This window comes from Sebastes umbrosus, chromosome 7 (assembly GCF_015220745.1).
Source record: "Sebastes umbrosus isolate fSebUmb1 chromosome 7, fSebUmb1.pri, whole genome shotgun sequence".
NCBI classification, from domain to species: Eukaryota; Metazoa; Chordata; class Actinopteri; order Perciformes; family Sebastidae; genus Sebastes; species Sebastes umbrosus.
This window is the reverse complement of record NC_051275.1, coordinates 19,292,135-19,313,943: the sequence shown is the minus strand read 5'-3', so window position 1 is coordinate 19,313,943 and position 21,809 is coordinate 19,292,135. Positions and strand designations below refer to the sequence as shown.

General features: G+C 39.2%; 2 protein-coding genes across 6 annotated transcripts in view; both read right to left on the bottom strand.

The window, feature by feature from the left end:
- Positions 1-10,989, bottom strand: part of LOC119491483 (septin-4-like) — a 52,180-nt gene extending 41,191 nt beyond the window's left edge. The window contains exons 1-2 of one of the 3 annotated variants that reach the window (XM_037775590.1): positions 10,684-10,989; positions 5,029-5,036 (exon numbers count right to left, since the gene is read on the bottom strand). In XM_037775590.1, coding sequence (XP_037631518.1) covers positions 5,029-5,036; positions 10,684-10,738 — 63 coding nt within the window. In that variant the 5' untranslated portion in view covers positions 10,739-10,989. The remainder of the gene's footprint in view (positions 1-5,028; positions 5,037-10,683) is intronic. The other 2 variants (XM_037775592.1, XM_037775594.1) reach the window with 2 other exon arrangements.
- Positions 10,990-14,808: 3,819 nt separating this feature from the next.
- Positions 14,809-21,809, bottom strand: part of limk1a (LIM domain kinase 1a) — a 56,212-nt gene continuing 49,211 nt past the window's right edge. For all 3 annotated transcript variants that reach the window (XM_037776079.1, XM_037776080.1, XM_037776081.1), the window contains 7 exons: positions 20,019-20,150; positions 19,726-19,785; positions 19,208-19,273; positions 18,553-18,721; positions 18,318-18,373; positions 16,771-16,928; positions 14,809-16,108 (listed from right to left, as the gene is read on the bottom strand). In XM_037776079.1, coding sequence (XP_037632007.1) covers positions 15,940-16,108; positions 16,771-16,928; positions 18,318-18,373; positions 18,553-18,721; positions 19,208-19,273; positions 19,726-19,785; positions 20,019-20,150 — 810 coding nt within the window. In that variant the 3' untranslated portion in view covers positions 14,809-15,939. The remainder of the gene's footprint in view (positions 16,109-16,770; positions 16,929-18,317; positions 18,374-18,552; positions 18,722-19,207; positions 19,274-19,725; positions 19,786-20,018; positions 20,151-21,809) is intronic.

Here is a 21,809-nt window from a genome sequence, read left to right as displayed (position 1 = left end):
TTATAACGGGTGGGGGGCTTAGCAGAGGCCACTTCTATGAGGCTTTAGAGGAATGTCTAGGGTCGCCCTCTGACCAGAACTTCTGCAGAGTGCTGAGGCTGGAGGTTGGGAGGCTAGCTCGGGCTGACGTGGGACATCTGCAGAGACGAAGGCACGAGCCAATTAGCTTGAGGGTCTGGTGAGCTGGCCCAGCAGGGACAGGAAGGAAGCGGTGAGCATAGGAAGTTAGGAAGTCAGAGGAGGACCAAATAGGGAAATTCAAAAAGCCATTCTAAAGCTCGTCGTTTACAAAAATGAGGCAAAGACTATTAACAGCAGTCTTCAAGCAGATATTCCAGAGAGGTTTGCAGGGGAATGTTTAAAAGGAGAAGACATGGATAGTTTAAACGGCCAAAAATCACATCCTTTTCTATAATAACTCTACAGCTGTAAGACATATGTGTGTAGATTTTGTGTGTTTCTTAAAGGGCCAGTGTGTAACATTTAGGGAGATCTATTGGCAGAAATGGAAAATAATATTAATAACAATGTTTTCTTTAGTGTTTAATCACCTGAAAATAAGAATTGTCTGTTTTTGTTAGCTTAGAATGACTGTTAACTTTTCCTGCTTGGGCCGGAGTCAATAACGTTATTCGCTCCCGTCACCGCTGCTCTCTCTCTATCTTGCTTTACCACTCACTTCCCACGTACACACACTCTAAGCACTGTTCTCTTACAACAACTGGCTTTAGAGAGGACCATTAGCCCGCGTTGCCCACCGTAGTTCTCTTACACACTGGCACACTGGAGAAGTTGTAATCTGCAACCTCACTGCTAGACACCGCCAGATCCTACACATTGTTCCTTTAACAGCATTTTTGGTAAAAGTGTTTTGACATTGACTATTTGTTGTGTGACCAAGCATCAATTCTACAGTAAGATCATTTTAAGGCTGTACTGTAGTTGGTGGTGTTGTTGCACGTCTTTTTAACAGCAGACACAGTAAGAAAAGCACAAGTGCTACTACTAACATTAACAATGGCTCTGTTCTATTCAAGTGAACCAGTACGTCATGACAGTGTGACAGTGAGCCACCATGCACAATACCAGGACCCGGAAACTGCCATTACTAACCTTATTATGTTGTTTTGTATATTAAGATGATTATTTAAGTTATTCAAGTTATAGAAAAGGCCGGTGTAAGACTTTATAAGTGTTTACTTCTGTCTACTCATTTTCGAACATAATATATTAATTCATTTATTTTGTTTATTTAGAATTTAGGCTGATTTTCGCCTCATTGACTGCAATCGGCCTATCGGCAAATAAGATGACATTCACCGATGGAAGTGGCCGATGTTTATATGTTGTGTTGCATTCATTTTGTGCCGGCTAAATGTTGTGTTGTTAGCTGCTGATTTAATTACATTTAATTTATGTTTCACAAAATGTTTTTGTTGGGATAAGTGCTGAATAATAAATTCCTCTCATTGAGTAGTAGTTGCATACAGGCTAAAGGGGCTTTTGAAACAGTTATATTTTCATGTGAAAGAAGGTTATTTTAAAGTTTAAAGTTCTTTTGTTTCATAAACTTGTACGATTTAATTTGTGCTGATTCACGATATGAATGAAGGGCTGAATGACTTTAAGAGTAAAGACAATTCAGTTATTTTTATATAATGAAGATGTCTTTGTTTCATTGGCACCAAAGGGGGAATAAATGACATCGGTATTAGTATCAGCTCATAATTTTGCAATTGGTGCATCCCAAAAAATAAACCAAAAACAAATAAAATGTATACACATTATGTACCTTGTGATGGGGTTAGATGAGTATAGTCAACATTAACCTAGATAATTCACAATGACTGAAAGGTACATTCACCTTACAATACAGCTTATCTTCCTGTGGAAAAACTGGCTCTTACAAAAGAATACTAAACACATGATGGCGCCTAACGTTCACAACAAATCCCTCTTTAAGCACTCATCTTTCACCATCTCTTTATTGTTGTCTTACGGCGACCTCGTATTCAGTGAAGTGTTGCGTGTCTGCTCGTGCTCCCTAACCCGATTGTTTGCCCTCGCATCAAACTGAAAATGCCCAGAGGGCCGCCTGTCAAAGCCGAGCCCCACAGGCCTAAACCTCGCCGCTAAAGCCTCTGTGTCTGCATCACCACACAGTGGATCTCACTACATGCTCAGAGCATAAAGCCCACACACTTTACCAAGTGAAGGGTTATACAAAATGATGGGTCAGGTTTCACTGATGAGTGATACACCACCCTCCCTCACTGAATGGCTCACGGAGTAGAGTGGCACTATTGTTGGTGTGTGGACTCACTGAGATAATGTAATGTATGATAGGATCACTGCACAGGCAAAAGTATAATGTTAACACCTGATACTGTGTGGTGGTTAAGATTCGCATGATAATGAATATGACTAGATATGTGAAGGAAGAGAGTAGGGCTGCACAATTAATCAAATATTAATCGTGATCACAATTTTGGTTTGCAACAATTAAATGAACATGATGACCTGAGATATTGACGTTTAAAATGTGTGTTCTGCTCATAGAAAACTATGCAGTATATAAAATCAAGCGCTTCCTAAACAGCTAGCCACCAGCCGGTTATCGAGATGTTTTGGCTTCACTTTCGGATATAGATATTATCTATACAACCAATGTGTTTATGATTAAATGAAGAGCATAATATTGTTTATCTAGCTCTTATTGTTGCCAATTTTGCTCTCGAAGTGCACCAGATTGAAGCATTTAACTTTAAAATATACCTAATAAAGGGGTAGGGTGAATTTTCCTGTATTTTTTCATATTGGAATATATATAGCAGGAAAAAAATATAGCAATGTCAGTTTTTTCCAACATCGTGCAGCCCTAATTTGTACATTAGCAGGAATGTAGCACAGCATGGAAGTGAAAACAGTGCTCTGTTTATTTTAATGTGAAAGTACAATAAAACATGTTGTTGCTAAAATCCATGAATAATCGTGATAAATAATCGTGATATCAATATTGATCAAAATAATCGTGATTATCATTTTGGCCATAATCGTGCAGCCCTAGAAGAGAGAGAAGTTGTATTGAGTCTGTGTTGATTCCTCTTTATCTAACACATAATGTGTCGAACCATGAAGTGGTAAATGTCATCAGATCATGTCTCACACCCATCATTTGTCATTCTCATGGCTTGTTGCAATGTTTTGTTCACAATAATAAAATGTACTGTATGTGTCTCGTCAACAATGAAATGTCAATCAGTGCACAGACGGGTGTGGTGCAGCATATCTCCAGATTCTGCCATTCCAGTTTGCAAATGAATGCAATGAGTGTACACACACTAGTAGTGACAGCAGCAAACGAGAAAAACAGACACGGCTACAAGGGAAACGGAGGAAAGGGGAAAACCGGCATCCACTGCAGGAGCTAGCAAGCTAATGGGCTAATAAAGTCCAAGTATAGACTGCCTACACTTTGGCTGCAGTGGCAAGCAGCAATTGAAGGCACAGGAAGCTAATGGCTAGTTGAGTAAAAGCCACAGAGGAATGCACCATGGTGAAGAGAGAGAGAGAGAGAGAGAGAGAGAGAGAAAGAGAGAGAGAGAGAGAGAGAGAGAGAGAGAGAGAGAGAGGCAGAGAGACACAGACAGAGAGAGAGAGAGAGAGAGAGATATAGAGAGAGACAACCATCCCCTCCTCTGCTTCTCTGTCCACGGCTGGCACTACCCATGAACAGTGATTTCATTCTGTCTGTGTACATGTATGTGAGGTTATGTGGCATTTTCAGGCTAACAAAAGGAAGCCACAGCCACCCTCTTGCCCCACCACACCCCAGAGTCCTGCGTGGTTTACAGCTTCGGGGCTGTGGGCGCAAGGGAAGGGCGCTTCAGTTATGTCAACCTGATGGCTTTCAGAGGAGAGGATACGTTGTGTTTAATGAGAATCACACAATGGGTGTGGTTTGAAGAGCAGGAACGAAATTTATGTAGACTTGGACATCTGCTTGTTTAATCACATACACCCAGAGAGAGGTGTGCCAGACCATCATGAGAGTAACCACTGAATGTTGTCACCCAGCCAGCAGCAGCGGCTGCTACTGAGGCTTGGACAGATGTTGAAAGTCTCCTCACAAGGTGTTCCCTCCGTCAGCACACACTGCAGCTTTGTCACATAGGCTAGGAATGTTGCTGAGGAAGGAACCGGGGTTCGTCACACCCATACGGATCCACTCCTCTCCACCCGTCTGTGAACTGTTTGGGCTTAAAAACAAACACGCCCCCCTATCCCCACTCAGACGGGCCAAATACAGCTGCTGGGCTTTCGGATGTAGTAGACAGTGACATGGAGAAGGGGAGTGGAGAAGGGCAGTAGAGAAGAGGGAGGGGGCAGTTTTGACACTGAGGTGGCTACTGGAAGGCCGATAACAGATCACTCTGACACTATGATATGCTTCAGGAGAGCTGCTGACTCTGCTGAAGGATGTTCAAGAGAAGAGAAAAGGCAACTATCACCACAAAAATGTAAAGAGTGAAACCCTGCAGGTACGCAAACAAAGCTGACACAACGGCAAACCCTGAGCTGTCACTTTGCGAGAAAAGGAACAAGAAAATCTGGGCTTTGAGAACACACCTATTCTCATGCAGCTATTCCTCTTTGGTGTCAAGTAAAACCCTGAAGCACATAAGCACAGAGAAGTCACACAAGCTCAGACTATTCACAGCGAAAATCACATGCTCAGTTTGGACACTTTGTGAATAGGAAGCTACAACAGTAGGTCTGTGACTTCAGCCAAAACTTCCACAAGACTCAAGGTCTAATGACTTTTCCACTTATTTAAAACATAAACTCCTCTCAAATGAACACAAACTGCACAAACACCCGCCTGAATAGGCTATCAGGGGTAAAATGGGCTGACATCAACAAACCACAATGTCCTCATTTTGGTGAGACAATCGAGGCCAAATCTCCCTTCACCAGTGACCTACTTCGTCTCAGGCAGCAGATTTGAGGAAAACTCTGGTTTCTTACCTCATCGTCTGGTTAGAGGAGGATGATTGATCCGCAGGAGAAATAATTTCAAAATCCACATCCAATGGAGGTCACACACATAAGAAAGGAACAGAAACACAATACTGTCAACGTGTTGAAAATATGTCATCTGAAAACAAGTCAGGTGAACATTTATTATGTGAATAACATGCTGGTAGTAATCTGAGAGACAACTGATCGGTGCTAACATGCTGAGGTAACATCTGGGATGGCATCTGACCTTTTTGTGGTAATAGTGTTTGACACCTGGATCATCCAGTTTCAGGATCTGCATGACATGATAATTTTTTTTCAAGAAAGGGTAAACCTACCACTTGTTTAGACATGTCTAGGGCTGCAACTAACGATTATTTTCATTGTTGAATAATCTGTTGATTATTTTCTCGATTATTCGATTAGTTGTTCGGTCTATAAAATGTCGATCAGTGTTTCCCAAAGCCCAAGATGACGTCCTCAAATGTCTTGTTTTGTCCACAACTCAAAGATATTCAGTCTACTGTCATGGAGGAGTAAAGAAACCAGAAAATATTTACATTTAAGAAGCTGGAATCAGAGAGTTTTGACTTTTTTTCTTAAAAAATTACTCAAAACAATTAATCCATTATCAAAATAGTTGGCGATTAATTTAATAGTTGACAACTAAGTGATTAATCGTTGCAGGTCTAGACATGTCACAAAAACAAGTCTTGGACCGGTTAAGTCTGTATATTCCTCCCTAGGCTTTATTAGTTACAAGTATGAGGCATAACAAACCATCTATGCTTCATCAATAATAAGACTGCCAAGAAACGTATTTTACACTGACTGGTGATGGAGACTCACTTAAATATGTCTTTCTCAAGAGCAACTAGTTAACTAATCAGTAAGGCTGTCAAAATTAACACAAATTTGTATTATTTCCGCTAATTTCTTTAACGCATTAACATAACTTGCAATTTTTAGGTTGAAGCGGGCTCAGTTTTAAAGCTAGAGTGAAGATGGGGACAGGTTGGGAGCTTACATAGTTTTCAAACATGATAAGAAGATACAGGTGATCTGTGATCTATAGATAGAGTGAAGATACTAAAGGCTAAATAACGCTCCAAACTTTTACTAAATTTTGGCGAGGAAAAACTGGCATGGCCATTTTCAAAGGGGGCCCTTGACCTCTGACCTTAAGACGAGTCCACAAGTCTCCCCTTTACAGACATGCCCACTTTATGATAATCACATGCAGTTTGGGGTAAGTCACAGTCAAGTCAGCACACTGACACACTGACACCTGTTGTTGCCTGTTGGGCTTTAGTTTGCCATGTTATGATTTGAGGATATTTTTGTATGCTAAATGCAGTACCTGTAAGGGGTTCTGGACAATATTTGTCATTGTTTTGTGTTAATTGATTTCCAATAATAAATATATACATACATGTGCATAAAGCAAGCATATTTGTACACACCCATGTTGATAAGAGTATTAAATACTTGACAAATCTCCTTTTAAGGTGCATTTTGAGCAGATGAAGAAATGTGCGATTAATTCGCGATTAACTATGGACAATCATGTGATTAATCATCATTAAATACTTTAAGCGATTGACTACTTATCAGACAACCTACCAACAAATTCAATATCTCTAGATCTATTAAATATATGTCTGTGATAAAGCTTGAGTGATTATGTTGCAAAAGTATCCAAGTATGCATGCTTCAAAGAGTGCGTGAAATTTAGCTTCCAAAGGCCGAGCGTGACTGTGTTCCCCAAATAAATTGGTGCAGGGGTTCCTGTTAGGTTCCTAGATTTACAGTGGGAGATTAGTCACTTCTTCTTGAACACACTTGGAAAACTACCATTTCCACACTCTGACGGTAAAAGTCATGTGCTTTGTGGCATGCTCAGTAATGAATCTGGCACTCATCTCAAAGTCTGGCACTTCCAGATCAGATAGCCTCTCCAGTAATTTGTCAGGAGCAGCATACGCCGGTCCAAATTATTCATGATGTTTGCCATTTACTGATTCTTTCAGTTCTTAAGAGGCAAAACTAATTTCTTTACTCCAGAGCTGCCTGTCCTGGGAAACTTACTGGCAGGATTACAAATATTGATTCGCTACTTTAAACTCAGGACCCATCACTGCCTGTCAGCTCACAGAGCAGACTATGCTGAGACGCAGGTCTGAAAGATCATCATAACCTGTGCCACCATTTACAACCACTTCAGTAACAGCAGAAATGTTACAGCTGAACAGGCAGTTGTCCCTGCATATGGACAATTTATAATGTATGAGCTGTATATTGCTGCTGCTGCTCTTTAAAACAGAACTGGCATCAGTATGCATCACTCCAGATGCACTTTGAGTGAAATTACCGTGGCAGGACCACATGCAAATAAGTCTCCTGCGCACTGTTGACAGAGCAAACAAATGAATAGATAAATTAAACATCCACAACCGCAGCTCTCCAAAAACGGCTGCAGATTTAGAGCTGAAAACATCTTATTACAGAGATGCAGAACATGTGATCAACGTTATATTCCTGTGCTGTGCTACAGTATAATGGCTACTTGCTGCTTGACTTGTTAATTTTTCTTGTGGTTCATCTCTTGACCTACATGCTGAGGTCTTCCACCAGTGAAGTTGTCAGCGCGGCCACAGACAGCGGCGAAGGATGGTAGCATCTCTCCACAAAGCTTTCCCTGAGGAATGTGAGCTACTGCTGACTGTGCCTCCCATCCATACCACTCACTTTCCTACTGGGTGCCTTTCTATTCACAGACTTTGTTTTTAAGTGAGTCCGGGCTGTTGTCTTGTGTAGAAAAGGAACATGTTGCTTTGTTTGTTAAATGGTTTATGGGCTCTTGATGAAGCAGGCCTAGATTCTAGTTCCACTACAGCTCATGTGCGCAGTTCAGCTGCAAAAAATGGGGTTTAGTTGAGAAATACAATTTCATGTTTTGTTTGCAACTTTTTCATTTCCCTGACTGATATGTGTGAACAGTTCTGCAAAGAAATATTACGAAAGACATGTTGATAATATTTTCCAGTGAGCTGAAACAGGCATTAGTAAGACATGAAAGTCAGACATGGAAAAACTAACATTTGAACTTATCACCAAGATGTAAAATCTCAAGCGGCTCCTCAAAAACATGAGTTGACAGTAATGCTAAAGGTGAATCTCAGGGCGTATAATTTCATTTGACGGTTAAGAAAAGATAAGACGACCAAACATGGATCTAAAATAGGTCGGTTTGTCATGGTACTTTCATGGTTTCTGGTTAAACCAATGCAGTAATAGTTGTATTTAGATCTATTCATGTACTTTAGTCATATTTATGAATACAGGACTAGTGTGCGAGTAAAAGGGAGCAATTGGACACATAAATGGACAAATTACGAGCTTCTACCACAGATTTTTCAGCATTTGAGCTCTCTCTCAACTTTGTTTTGTATCTGTAAAAAAACATAATCATCACATCTGAAGTGCAACATAATACATGATCAGTACATGCAAAGAAAACCACATGGAGGTTCAGCACTATCTTGGCTCACTATCTGCATAGTGAGAGCTGTCATCACCTCCCACAATCTCCTATATACGACAGGACAACAGTTTCAATGAGCCAGAGGTTTCAGTGCTCCATATCATGACACTGATTTGCCTGAAAATAAACTACTTTCTCAAAACAGACAGAAAGCTCATAAGATGGGGAATAGGTGGGAGTTGACATAGTTTTAACACGATAAGAAGATACAGGTGATCTGTGATCTACGGATAGAGTGAAGATACTGGTATCATATGAAACTAGAAAACTTGAGGAATCCATTGGTATCAACAAGGTCATATTAACCTTTCGCGAAGGAGGGTAAATAATGCTCCAAACATACACTCAATTTTGGCGAGGAAAAACTGGCATGGCCATTTCCAAAGAGGTCCCTTAACGTCTGACCTCAAGATATGTGAATGAAAATGGGTTCTACGGGTACCCACAAGTCTCCCCTTTACAGCCCACTATATGATAATCACATGCAGTTTTGGGGCACTCATAGTCAAGTCAGCACACTGACACACTGACAGCTGTTTGTTTGGCTTGAGTTTGCCATGAATGTTTTTTATTCTAAATGCAGTACCTGTGAGGGTTTCTGGACAATATTTGTAATTTTTTGTGTTGTTAATTGATTTATAATAATAAATATATACATACATTTGCATAAAGCAGCATATTTGCTCACTATCACGTTGATAAGAGTGTTAAATACCGGACAAATCTCAATTTAAGGTACATTTTGAACAGCTAAAAAATGTGCGATTGATTTGCGATTAACTATGGACAATACATACAGTTTGAAAGAGGACACTAAATCTCTTTGTTGCCACTAGACAGGGAGTATGGAGCCGATCTAGCCTGTTTAATAGGCTAGGCCAATATATCAGCTGATATTAGCTTGTTGCGGACACATCATAGGAGTGTATGTAGCCTATATACTGAATGAGAAAGAGAGTAAGAAATGATCCACCTTAAAACACTGACAAGTTAGTTTTCACCTGCAAAATGTTCCATTAAGTGCATATCATGATCACACAGTGCACTTTCATAGACTAAGCTACTGGAGTTACCCTGCACTATACTCATTTTTAACACTCTATTCTGCACTACATTCACTTTTTTTTAATAGTCCTGTATCACAGCTGTCACCCTGCACTATATTCAGTTTTAACAGTTTTCTTCATCTCTTTGTATTTTTATATCTGGTATATTTTTTTGTACTTTGCACTACTAACTTTTTTACTGCCTTTTTACTAACATGTTTTGCACTATGGAACTGTGATGCTGGAAACTTGAATTTCCCTCGGGATCAATAAAGTTACTATCTATCTATCTATCTATCTATCTATCTATGATCACAAATCTTTGAAAAAAAACAAAAAAAAATGTATTCATCTAAAATGTTTGTTTATGTTATGATTTTCCTTTAAAAAAAATGGTCAATATATAAATAACTGATTGATAAAAACCCTCAAGTAAAAATCCAGTAGTAGTCAGGCTGTAGTAGCATGTGAGTGAGGCAGTGAAAGCATCTAATTTAGGTATGTGTGTAAAGCTTCCTGGCACAACAAACCCAGCCAGAAGTGCTTGTTTAACCACATGCTGCAGGGTAAATAAGCCAACTGGGTGGTGATGGGGCGAGTCTTTAATGCAGTGTGCTGCTATCCAGCTAACACTATATATCTTCGTGGTCCAGAAATAGTTTATTGTGGCTAGCCTTTGGTGGTACCACTCTTGCATAACTGTAGATTATACAGTGCTGCTGCTGCTGCTCAAACTACCAGGCTTTTCAGGGATTTTCGTTTAGCAGAACGAAGTGTACCCTCTGGTCCAGCGAGAGTGTAATTTCCCTGCACACATTAACAATCTGTATCATTCGGCTTACAACAAATCTGGATATAATTCTAGATATCTGGATATAATTGGACTTTGCAGGACGAGTTGATGTGTTTTTAACTGGTGCATGCTAGGCGTTAACAGCCCCTTTAATGAATAAAAACACCATTTAAAGGGACGGTTTAAGGCTTAATTTAAGGTCAGCTCAACGTAAAGAGAAGAGCATCACACCGGAGTGATAAAACGTCCCACATGTTAGTGAGGACAACGTTACTCACCGTGGTTGAAGATTGCGGACCGAAACCGGTTGTTGTTGCTGGACGAGTGATCCATCTATTAAACTTAGTTACCCTAGTTACCCTAGTTACTAGTTACCCTAGTTACCGCCAGCCGTTGAGACCTTCTTCTACTACGGAGTCTTTTTATCCGTCTTCTTCTCCTTCTTTTTTCTTCGGTATTTCCTTAATTTCCTCTCTGTCTGTATCCTGAACACAACTGCTGCGGTGAAATGAAATGACAGCCCGTGTGTTGTGTTTGTCCGTCCCCCTTGTGCGCACACACACACATACACACACACTAGCAGCAGTTCAAAACTGACGAGCCAGCCAGGCCGTTGACGTCACGAGCTTTTGCAGCAGCAGCAGCAGCAGCAGCGTCGGAATGAAAACAATCGCACGTGGATGCGATGGGAGAGGGGTCAGTGTGCACCTGCAAGGAAATAAATGCACCGTTCCTCACGACAATTAATAATTGTTAGCATTAGAGGCATAAATAAATATTAAGAAAATACTATTACTGATCTCTATACACGCAGCGTTTACAGGGTTATTGTTGGAGTATTATTATGATTTATCATTAAGGCTACAGCTAAAAAAACTATGTATTAATGTTGATATATATATATATATATATATATGTATAATACAGAGAGTACTACTGTATACTACTCAGACTACTCAAGTAAATCACAAGTACCTTAAGAATATATATAGGCTATATAAAACATATATAGTAGTGAAATGTAGTAAAATGAAGGTAGGCTACTAAAGTAAATCACAAGTACCTTAAAAATAAATAAATAAATAAATATATAAATGATTATGGCAATCGCCATATTTAGCCTACTTTTATATATATGTATATATATATATATATATACATATATATATAATTTATATATTTATTCTTAAGGTACTTGTGATTTACTTGAGTAGCCTACCATCATTTTACTACATTTCACTACTATATATATATATATATATATATGTATTTATTCTTAAGGTACTTGTGATTTACTTGAGTAGTTTGCCTTCATTTTACTACATTTCACTACTTTATATTGATGTTTTTATTTATTTATTTATTCTTAAGGTACTTGTGATTGACTTGAGTAGCCTACCTTCGTTTTATTACATTTCACTACTTTATATTCATTTAGCCTACTTTTTCATTCCACTTACTACTTATTTACTACTTATTTTGAAATCAAAATAGATTTTTACAAATAAAATATAGAACAAATTTATAAAATTGAGATGCATTTTATAAAAATAAAATGGATTCACCTCAACTAAAACATTACAAATTCTTCTTACACAGCAATGCTTCAATAACAGTAATCAAATAAAATATGGTAATATACAGGACATTTTTCGACATTACGAGTACTTTTACTTTTGATATTTTACGATATTTTTGCCGATAATACCTCTGTACTGCAATTTTGGAGTAGTAGAATAAAGGACACCAGAGTATATTCATACTGTCCATCAGGTTGAGAGATGAGCAGCTGTATTTTGTGTTTTTCTTTTACTTCTTATGTATCATTTCACCATAGAAATGAACAGCAAAGATGAATAGTGACATCTGGTGGTCAATTTGTTAACACATTTCTAATGAATTCACCTTTTCTTTTCCAAGCAAATGCAAGCACATTTTTTTTTATCACTGTAATGTAACCCACACATTTTCTCTGCCAATAACGCAGTGCTCTTCTAGTGTGAACTCAGCAGATTTTGCACATATTATTGGAGCTGTCATACTTTGTTCTCTGTGTGTGCTACAAATGTAGAAGAAAGTGATAGAACGAATATGAGAGAGATTATCATCATTAATGTACAAACACTTTGAGCTTTTGGTTTGTTTTAGAAGCAACAGTTTTATTTGTAGCTGTGACAAAAGGAGAAGAAAAAAAAGCAGTCGCCTCCTCAGAGTCTAAATGTTCACGTTCAGGATTAAAGTGCAGAATTGTTTTCACAGCTTGTGTAAAAAAAAAAAAAATTAAATAAGACCAAAAATAATATTAAAATATCAAAACTAACAATGGAGATCTGGAAAATATAAATATGATACAGAACAAGATGAAATCTCATACAACACATAATATCAGCAATGATATTCAATCCACTTGAATCAGGCTTGCACTTATGATACATAAAAAAAGGAAATCAGTTCACGTTTTCGAGTCGTTGGCAAGGCTAGCTTACGTCAAAGGCACAGCATTGTTCAGAGGTAACGATCCTTTACAAAGAAGTGCTGCGGCGACATCCTCATTGATCCTCAACACGTCCCCACAGACACACCTAACATGCTCGACATGGCTCAGACAGGAAATGGAGACAGAAACAAGGCAAAGCCACTCGCGTACAGTACATGCCCACGGACGAACACATCAACCAGGAGTGTTTTACAGAAGCGTATTTTGTATTATCAGCCTATACAATAACAGAAGGTCACATGCTCTGAGTCTCACTGTTACTGTTGAATGCTGCTTTCCTATTAAGCTGCTGAATGAACTAAATTGTAAAGTAAGCTCACGGAAAAGTACGGCCCTGAGCCAAAAGAGTGTGATGAGGAGGTGAGAGGTGAGACAGGCCAGTTTAAGTGCTCTATCATCAGAAAGTGGTTGCAGCCTCTGTGGGCATCACATACAAAACCAAGCAGTCAGGAACAACACAGGACATCATTCGCAAAGGACCAGTCTGTAGGCAGCAGGCAGAGCTGGGACAACACATCCTCTTGGCAGCAAAGACATTTTTCTGCCAAAGCTTGAAAAGTAAAATATAGTCACTCTTTCTATAGATATGTGACTTTAAAGTTGCACAAAAATGCATCTAAATAATCAGACATGGTTTGCTATCAAGAGGATGAATTTCCCAGATCCCATTTTTTACAGTTGAAAGGCTCCATCAGTGTCTTGCATTCATATATCTACCTGAACCGACATTATTTATTTCCTTATCACAAGTAGCCCAAGAGAGGAAATTAACAAACATGGCTTTAACCAGCTGTTTGGTAATATAGTGCAAATTAAAGTACTCAAATCTATACAAAACGATTTCAGTGGTTATATATATAAAAAAAAACAGATGCTGTGTTTTTTCCTTTTTCTCTCTTGATTTTTTGTCTTTCATTCTTCGTTTTCTTATTCAAAATTACATAATTTAGAGACAAAAAAAAGCTGAGCAGACATAGTACATCATGCAGCTCGTGAAAAAAACAGCAGGGAATAAAGAAAATAGATTAGAGACAGAAAAGTTATGTTAGAAGGTGCAAGAGAGAAATTTGACAGTGGAAGAGAATATTTCTGAGGAGTGCCCATATTTATGCAATGCACGCAGACAGATGCCAGGACAGACGCATATATACAGAGATATTTACAGCTAGCATTTACATGTAAACAAACAGTGGGTCATCCACAGGAGGAGAGACAGACAGCTGATGTGATGAGGCAGTACTTGGTGATATCATCCCCACATCTCAACTACTGTACAGTACATGAACAGATTGATTGCCCTCAAAATTCTCAAATCACATATAATTAGAGTTGATCATAATATGCAGATTTATTTCAGCAAGTTTGATGTGACTATGTATACATTTAAAGATGACCTATTATGCTTATTTCAGGTGCATACTTGTATTTTGGGTTTCTATTAGGACATGTTTACATGCTTTAATGTTCAAAAAATGCTTTACTTTTCTCATACCTCTTTTGACCCTCTGTCTGAAACGCTCTGTTTGAGCTCTGGTGTGCCAAACTAGCCTTTACGCAAATGTGTTACGTGGTGACATCACCACGTTACAGAAGGAAAGGCCGGACTTCAAGCAAGGCATTTCAGTTCAGGAACAGTGTTTCTGTGGGGGAGAGTAACTCCCTTTGGTCTGGATTTTGGGCTTTGCAACTTTGCAGACCTTTTGCACAAAAAACTATATAACACACTAAAGAAAAGGGAAAAAGCACAAAAGCATAATAGGTCCCCTTTAAGTTTACTCCGGCACACCTCTATGGGTAGATGAAAACTCCAAGATGGCCGATCAAATGTTGAGAAACACTTTTCGGATGGAGGGAAATGACAGAATGTGACATTTACTGAGCTTGAACTGAGGATAGGGGATATTTTGTGGTGATAAGATTCCTCTTATCTCAAATGCTAAAAGCCCCTAACCTGCCACAGTGGTGAAAATGTAGAAAAAAAAAATCAATAAAGCTTTCAGCTGTGTCCTATTGACTGCAGTCAAACTTGAACTCTCCTTAATTTCAACTGGTCGGCCAATAAAAATATGGCGATGTAGCATACGTATATAAAATATGTCTGTACATTTACAATATTTAAAACATTTACAATGTCGCCAGCTATGTACACTGGTGTGTGTTTAAATGTATAAGATGCTTCGTCAATGTGAATGAGATAACAGCTCTTAAAATTGGGAGACAACGTACCAAATTTTATGCAAAACATGTGTACCTCAATGTTTAGACAGTGCTACTCAAAAGATGAGGAAGAGGGGCCACAGACACATGTAGGTCTCGAGGTCAGAAGGACACGATGGAGCAGGATATGACCTGACAGCATTATTTACACTCATGCACTCTTCAGTGAACTATTTAAAGCTTAAAAGGTTTTGTTTGACTCGTACAAGTGGACAAAGAGTTGATCTCAACCTTTGTGTCTTAAGCGACAGGCGGGCCCCTCTCCTTTTGCATCTTTCACAAGTTTAGTTTTGATATCTAAACCAAAAGCAAAATCAAACCAAACTCACACGGAAACACATACTGCACAATGTACTCTGTAGAGGCCCAAAGTGAGGAGGCTGAAGGTTTGCCTTATGCCTTGTTTTCTGGACTACTTTGTCCACATGAGTATAGACACTACAGTAAGTATGCTTGAATGGTATGACGACTAGTGTTAGATCTACATGATTCAAGAGTCAAGTCATGATTTGAAAGTTGGGTCTGATTGCATACGACATGTTCCACTTAAGCTTCGGGTGCAGTAGAATCAAGCTATCGTAGTTAATGTCTCTTGATTTGACTTTGAATGAGTGTGTGTGTGCGTCTCGCACAGGTGGCTTTTCAGATCCACGTTTTCCCCCTGAGTCTACTCATTAAGCCTGAGCCAGCCTACACTCGCAGCTTCAAACACGGAGGAGTATTTACACGACTCCTCCAGCTACTGCTCCCCGCGAGGCAGACGATTGCCGCCCGCGTGGGGTTTTACATCAACTTCCCACTCCTCCGGTCGTGTTGAGCCCTACTCCGGCTGTTCGGGGTGGGTGTGCAGGCCGTTTTCAGGGCGCGGGATGTTGTGGTTCTTCCAGAAGGCCTTGTGCATCTGGTCCACTTCAGACACCAGGGGTAGACCGATTTCCAAGTGCATCTTCAGGTTCTCCAGCCACTCCTCCAGTTTGGTGAAAGCCGGCCTAAAGATTAAGAAAGCAGATAGGGATCTCAGTTTAAAATATTATTTTATTTATTTATATTCGACCCAAAACAAGTAAGATCTTTTATTTAAATAAAAGTAGTAATACCACAATGTAGAAATACTCTGCTACAAGTAAAAGTCACGCATTCAAAACTTTACTTAAGTAACAGTACAAAATTATTAGTATCAAAATATACTTAAAGTACTAAAAGTACTCATTATGCAGAATGGCTCATTTCAGATTAATATATATGTTATATTATTGAATTATAATTATTGATGCATTAATGTGTTCATCACTTTAACATTGCAGCTGGTAAAGGTGGAGCTCATTTTAATAATTTTATATAATGGGTAGCTTAATATATAATAATATATCATCATTTATTTGTTGATTATATTTTGCACAAATGATCAAAATATGCAATGTAACTAAAGTTTCAGATAAATGTAGTGGAGTAAAATGTACAATAGTTCCCTCTGAAATGTAGTGTAGAGTAGAAGTATAAAGTAGCATAAAATGGAAATACTCAAGTAAAGTACAAGTACCACAAAGTTGTAATCAAGTACAGTACTTGAGTAAATGTAATCATTTAAATTCCACCACTGAACTGTCCCTTTAGGTAAAATATCAGTGTGAATCTATTGCAGATGTCTGACCGTTTGTCTGCATCAAGGTCACAGCACACAGCAGCCATGGGGAAGAAAGCGGGGGGACAATTCGGGGGACAGAAGTGCTCCAGGAAGCCAGACACGTTCAGTCCGAAGTCCATCGCCCTGGGGAGGTAGTCTGGGTCTGCGTTCACCCTGCCAATTATCTGGAGAGGGCAAGAAAAACAAAAAGAGAGAGAGAACGAGTAAGAAGAGTTAAACGTGGATCCTCCTGTGCCGATCTGCTGAAAAACCAGTAAACCCTCCAAACTGGAGCTGATCGTTCCCAGCAGACCACAACTACCGTTTGTCTGCCTGTCAGAAGCCACATGAAAACAACTTTGCTTTTCTGCTCTCTCTAATCCCTGAAATATTCTCTGGTTAATGGTGTCCATCTGGGGAAGTCATACAGTGACTGAACTAAACTGTTGAGCCCAAATTATGTGGATGGTGTGTGGCCAAGCCCAAAGCTTACCACACTTCGGGGCTGGATTTTCATTTGGAAAGCAAAATATCTGGAAATTTGGAGAAGCAAGACTTTTCCCTCATAAAATGAACAAAATGGATGTTTTACAAATATTGTGAGGTTTGACATTTGGACAGATGGCTATGTTTTATGTATTTTGCAGAAAACCTGTCAAAGTACAAATGTTGAAGCCAGATTTCATTTTAAAGTGTCTAGGAAAGCAACTTTTACAAATGACAGGTAAGCTGAATTTTAAGCTTTGGGAAAAACCTATGAAGCAATTTCAGTTCTGCTAATCAAACAGTATCCTCTCTGAAAACCTAGTTGGGTTTTTATTAAGGCTGCAATATGGTTTTAACGCCACTAATTTCTTTAACACGCAAAATGCGATTTTTAGGTTGAAGTGGGCTCAGTTTTAAAGATTTTGCTGTTTTAAAGAGTGAAGATACTGGCATCATATGAAACTAGAAAGCCTAAGGAATTTATTGGTACCAACCATGTCATACTAGCTTGTCACGAAGGAGGCTAAATAACGCTCCAAACTTACATTTTCGCAAGGAAAAACTGGCATGGCCATATTTAAAGGGGTTCCTTGACCTCTGACCTCAAGATATGTGAATGAAAATAGGTTATATGGGTACCCACGAGTCTCCCCTTTACAGACATGCCCACTTTATGAGAATCACATGCAGTTTGGGGCAAGTCATAGTCAAGTCAGCACACTGACACACTGACAGCTGTTGTTGCCTGTTGGGCTTCAGTTTGCCATGTTATGATTTGAGCATATTTTTTATGCTAAATGCAGTACCTGTGAGGGTTTCTGTACAATATTTGTCATTGTTTTGCATTGTTAATTGATTTCCAATAATAACTATATACATACATTTGCATAAAGCAGCATATTTGCCCACTCCCATGGTGATGAGTATTAAATACTTGACAAATCTCCCTTAAAGGTACATTTTAACAGATAAAATGTGCAACTCATTTGGAATTAATAGAGATTAACTATGGACGGTCATGCGATTAAATATTTTAATCGAATGACAGCCCTAGTTTTTATTAGTACTGAGAGTGGATGATCACTCACCTCGCAGAGCATGATGCCAAAGGAAAAGATGTCTACTCTCTCATCGTAGCTCTTCCCTGGGAAGGAAAAAGGACAAAATTAGGCTATTGTTAAATTTAGGAGGAATGTCACATATAGTCAAAAACTGTAGCACTGCAGTGACTGTAGTTTTCTTAATCTTAGAAAGGTGTGAATGGGGTTGAATAAATAAATCAGTATCTCCATATTGTTTAAAAAGTGTCCCTGTAGATCATACCATGGATCATCTCAGGAGCCATCCAGTAGGGGTTTCCCACCACGGTGTACCTCTTTCTACGGTCTGGCTTCTTTAGGCCAGGCAGTTTACCCTGCGCGAATTTCTCCTCGTGCTTGTCATCCACCATGAGCCGAGCCAGCCCGAAGTCTGCCACCACCACTGTGTTGTTCTACACAAAGAAAATTAAACACGTTATAAAATGGTATTGTTATGCTGCAAGCGTGCAAACTGCCTGATACTGCAAGAGTGATAAAAGAGATAAAAGCTTCAAGGTGATAGCAGTTTTCAACCAGATTTAAGCTCCTTTAGAAAGCTTGAAATTCAACTCCAAGGCTAATTTCTCTAAGCGTGGATTTTCCGAACTTGGGATGTGAGCTCTACAATGCAAACCCTTTGTTTTCATGTAACACATGTACTGTCTCTGTTTGAGTAGGGTAAGCTGGAAGTTTCCGCTGCAAGTGACTTGGGAAGAAGGCTTAGTCTGTTATAGCTACTGCTAACAAAGCTCAGCTTTGTTTTTGTTTTCTGAAGTGCCCCAGCAAATGACAGGGGCACTGTGTTAAACCCCCAAAGAAAACATACTGTATATACATAGGTATGTCCTCACACACACACACACACACACACACGTGTACAGGAATACACAAGCTCTTACCTCTCGTACTAGACAGTTGTGTGAGTTCAGGTCTCGGTGGATTATGTTCATGGAATGCAGATATGTCTGAATGACAGATAGATAGACAGACAGGAGACGACAGAAAAGCAGGAAGAATAAAAACATAAATAAACAGAAAAAATAGAAGCTTTTATAGGTAATCTAAAACCCATGCCAAGAGGAACAATTCTGCCTTGTTTAATCTCAAGTAGCTGCTGTTGTAAATACAATAATCCAGTCATGCACGACATTCATGATTGCACTCATATCAAGGGAAAACATTTAGGACCGATGGTCTAATCCTGCAGGAATTCATGCTGTGATTTCAATAGAGGGGGATGGAAAAGAATGAGCACATGATCAGCGGACATGTTGCAGCTCATTAATACGACCACTAGAGGGAGACAGCAGTGAAGATAACAGGAAGCAATGCACTTTCCTTTACTGCTGCATATCAAGGACTTTTACTGTCTAAATAACTATTACAATTACATGCAATTTTCAGTCATTGAACTCACCATCCCAGCAGCTATGTCCTTGCCAAAACTGACCCGCTGGTTCCAGGGATAGTTGCTGTCCTGTGAGCAAAAAGAACACAATTAAATGTCATTGCCTTCAGTGGCAGTTGCTACAGATGGTTTATGACATCTAACGAAAACTCTTCAACTGCAAAATACAAAGACTCCACCTGAGGCAATGCAAGACCAGACCATTCCTTCTCAATTACTAATAGGTTTACTGAATGCATTTTGAACACTGAACAGGAAGTAGACATACAGGTATGTCTGCAGGCACACACTCATCCTCTCACCATTTTCTTGATGATTTCCCTCAAGGTGCCTCCCTTTATGTACTCTGCGATGAAGTTGAGTCTCTTGTCCTTGTAGAGGACTCCGATGAACTTGAGCACGTTAGGGTGATCCAGGCAGCGCATGACCTTCACCTGATGAGACAACGTCAGACATTTTTACACACAGGATCTTGACCGTCTTGATACAACAAAAAGTATTAGGTTTGGGTAAAATAAAACTTAAAGGTTAACTTAAACTAAAAAGGTATTTTGGGAAATACACTTACTCGCTTTCTTGCCATTGGATGAGAAGATCGATACCACTCTCATATACAAATAAATATGAAGCTGCCGCCAGCAGATGGTTAGCTTGGCTTAGCTTAGTATAAAGACTGAGAACAAGGGGAAACAGCCCACCTGGCACTATCCGAAGGTAAGGAAATCCACCTACCAGCACATCTAAAACCTCACTAATTGACATGTTATATCTTGTTTGTTTAATCTGTACAAAAACCAAAGTGTCAAAACAACAACTTGTGTTTTACAGGAGGTTATGTGCTGGACTATTTCTTGCCCGGAAGCAGTCTTTGTGCTAAGATAAGCTTCATATTTACCGTACAGACATGAGAGTGTTATCAGTCTTTTCATCGTTTAATTTGAATAGCAACAGAGAAACTTCCTGCATAGTTGAGAGCTGCTGAACAAACCCAGAGCGCTAAGTAAAGGCAAAGCTACCCAGCAAGTGTGGTGTAAGAGGTTACAAGTAGTGTTCACAGCACTACTACAGTATGACACCTCATAAAACATTTCCCACCCCGAGGGTTGAAGAAGGAGGAGGAGGCCGGTCACCATTAGGCACACATAAACCTGAAATATTATCCTTCAAGTCTCATGATGTCTTTGTCTGAAATGTTTGGTGCATTCCTTTCTCAAACAAGATCACTTATGTGAGACTTACAGTATGTGGGCCACCTACAAACAAACAGCCAGCGGGAGTAATTATCATGCCTCATTGTGGTTGGGGTTTGTTTTATAGCCGCTCTTTCTACTCTGCCGTCGTCTACACCAATTACAAAGCACAGACTCAGTGTTATCACAACCTAAAAATAAATCTAATACCTCCACCCATACGGGAACAATTTTCCTGAACTTCAAACATCTCAATTAGAAGGTTGTTAACTGGAAGAGTGAGTTTACGATACTGGACATTAAACAGGAACATCAGCAGTAATTCAGATCACTTAAAGGGTAAAAATAACTCCAGAAGTCTGAGAGAAAAGTAAACTTCTGCGTATGAGTCATTCCCTGTTATCTTTTCAGATTAATGGAAGGACAGGAGAGAGATGAAGCTTAGTGTGGGAGGTGAAATGAGTTCTGCTCTTCCATCATTTTTGGGAGAATGGACTGTTTGTCCTATTTCAGAGGTAATGTCACGTACTTTACTTTCTGTTATTCAGACGAGAGAACTGTTCTTTTTTTTACTCAGTCATGCCCTACATTCACACAGAGGAGCTGCTAAATTTAAACACATTATTCAGCTCCTGGTCATGTACAAAAAAACTGTCTTCTTTTACTTCCTCAGCACAGATTTTTACCAGCTGGAAAAAAAGGAATTCAAATCAAACCTGGAACAAACTTTAGTAAGGCTGCCCCCTCTTAGTTGATTAGTTGACTAATCTATCGTTTTGGTCTTAGTCGATTAAGATTTCTTTATTTGATTAGCAATTTTTATACTTTTTTTCATGCTGAATGAGTTATTTCTAAGAAACTTATGAGCACCTCTCTGGTAAACACAAGATTTAAAGTGGTGCT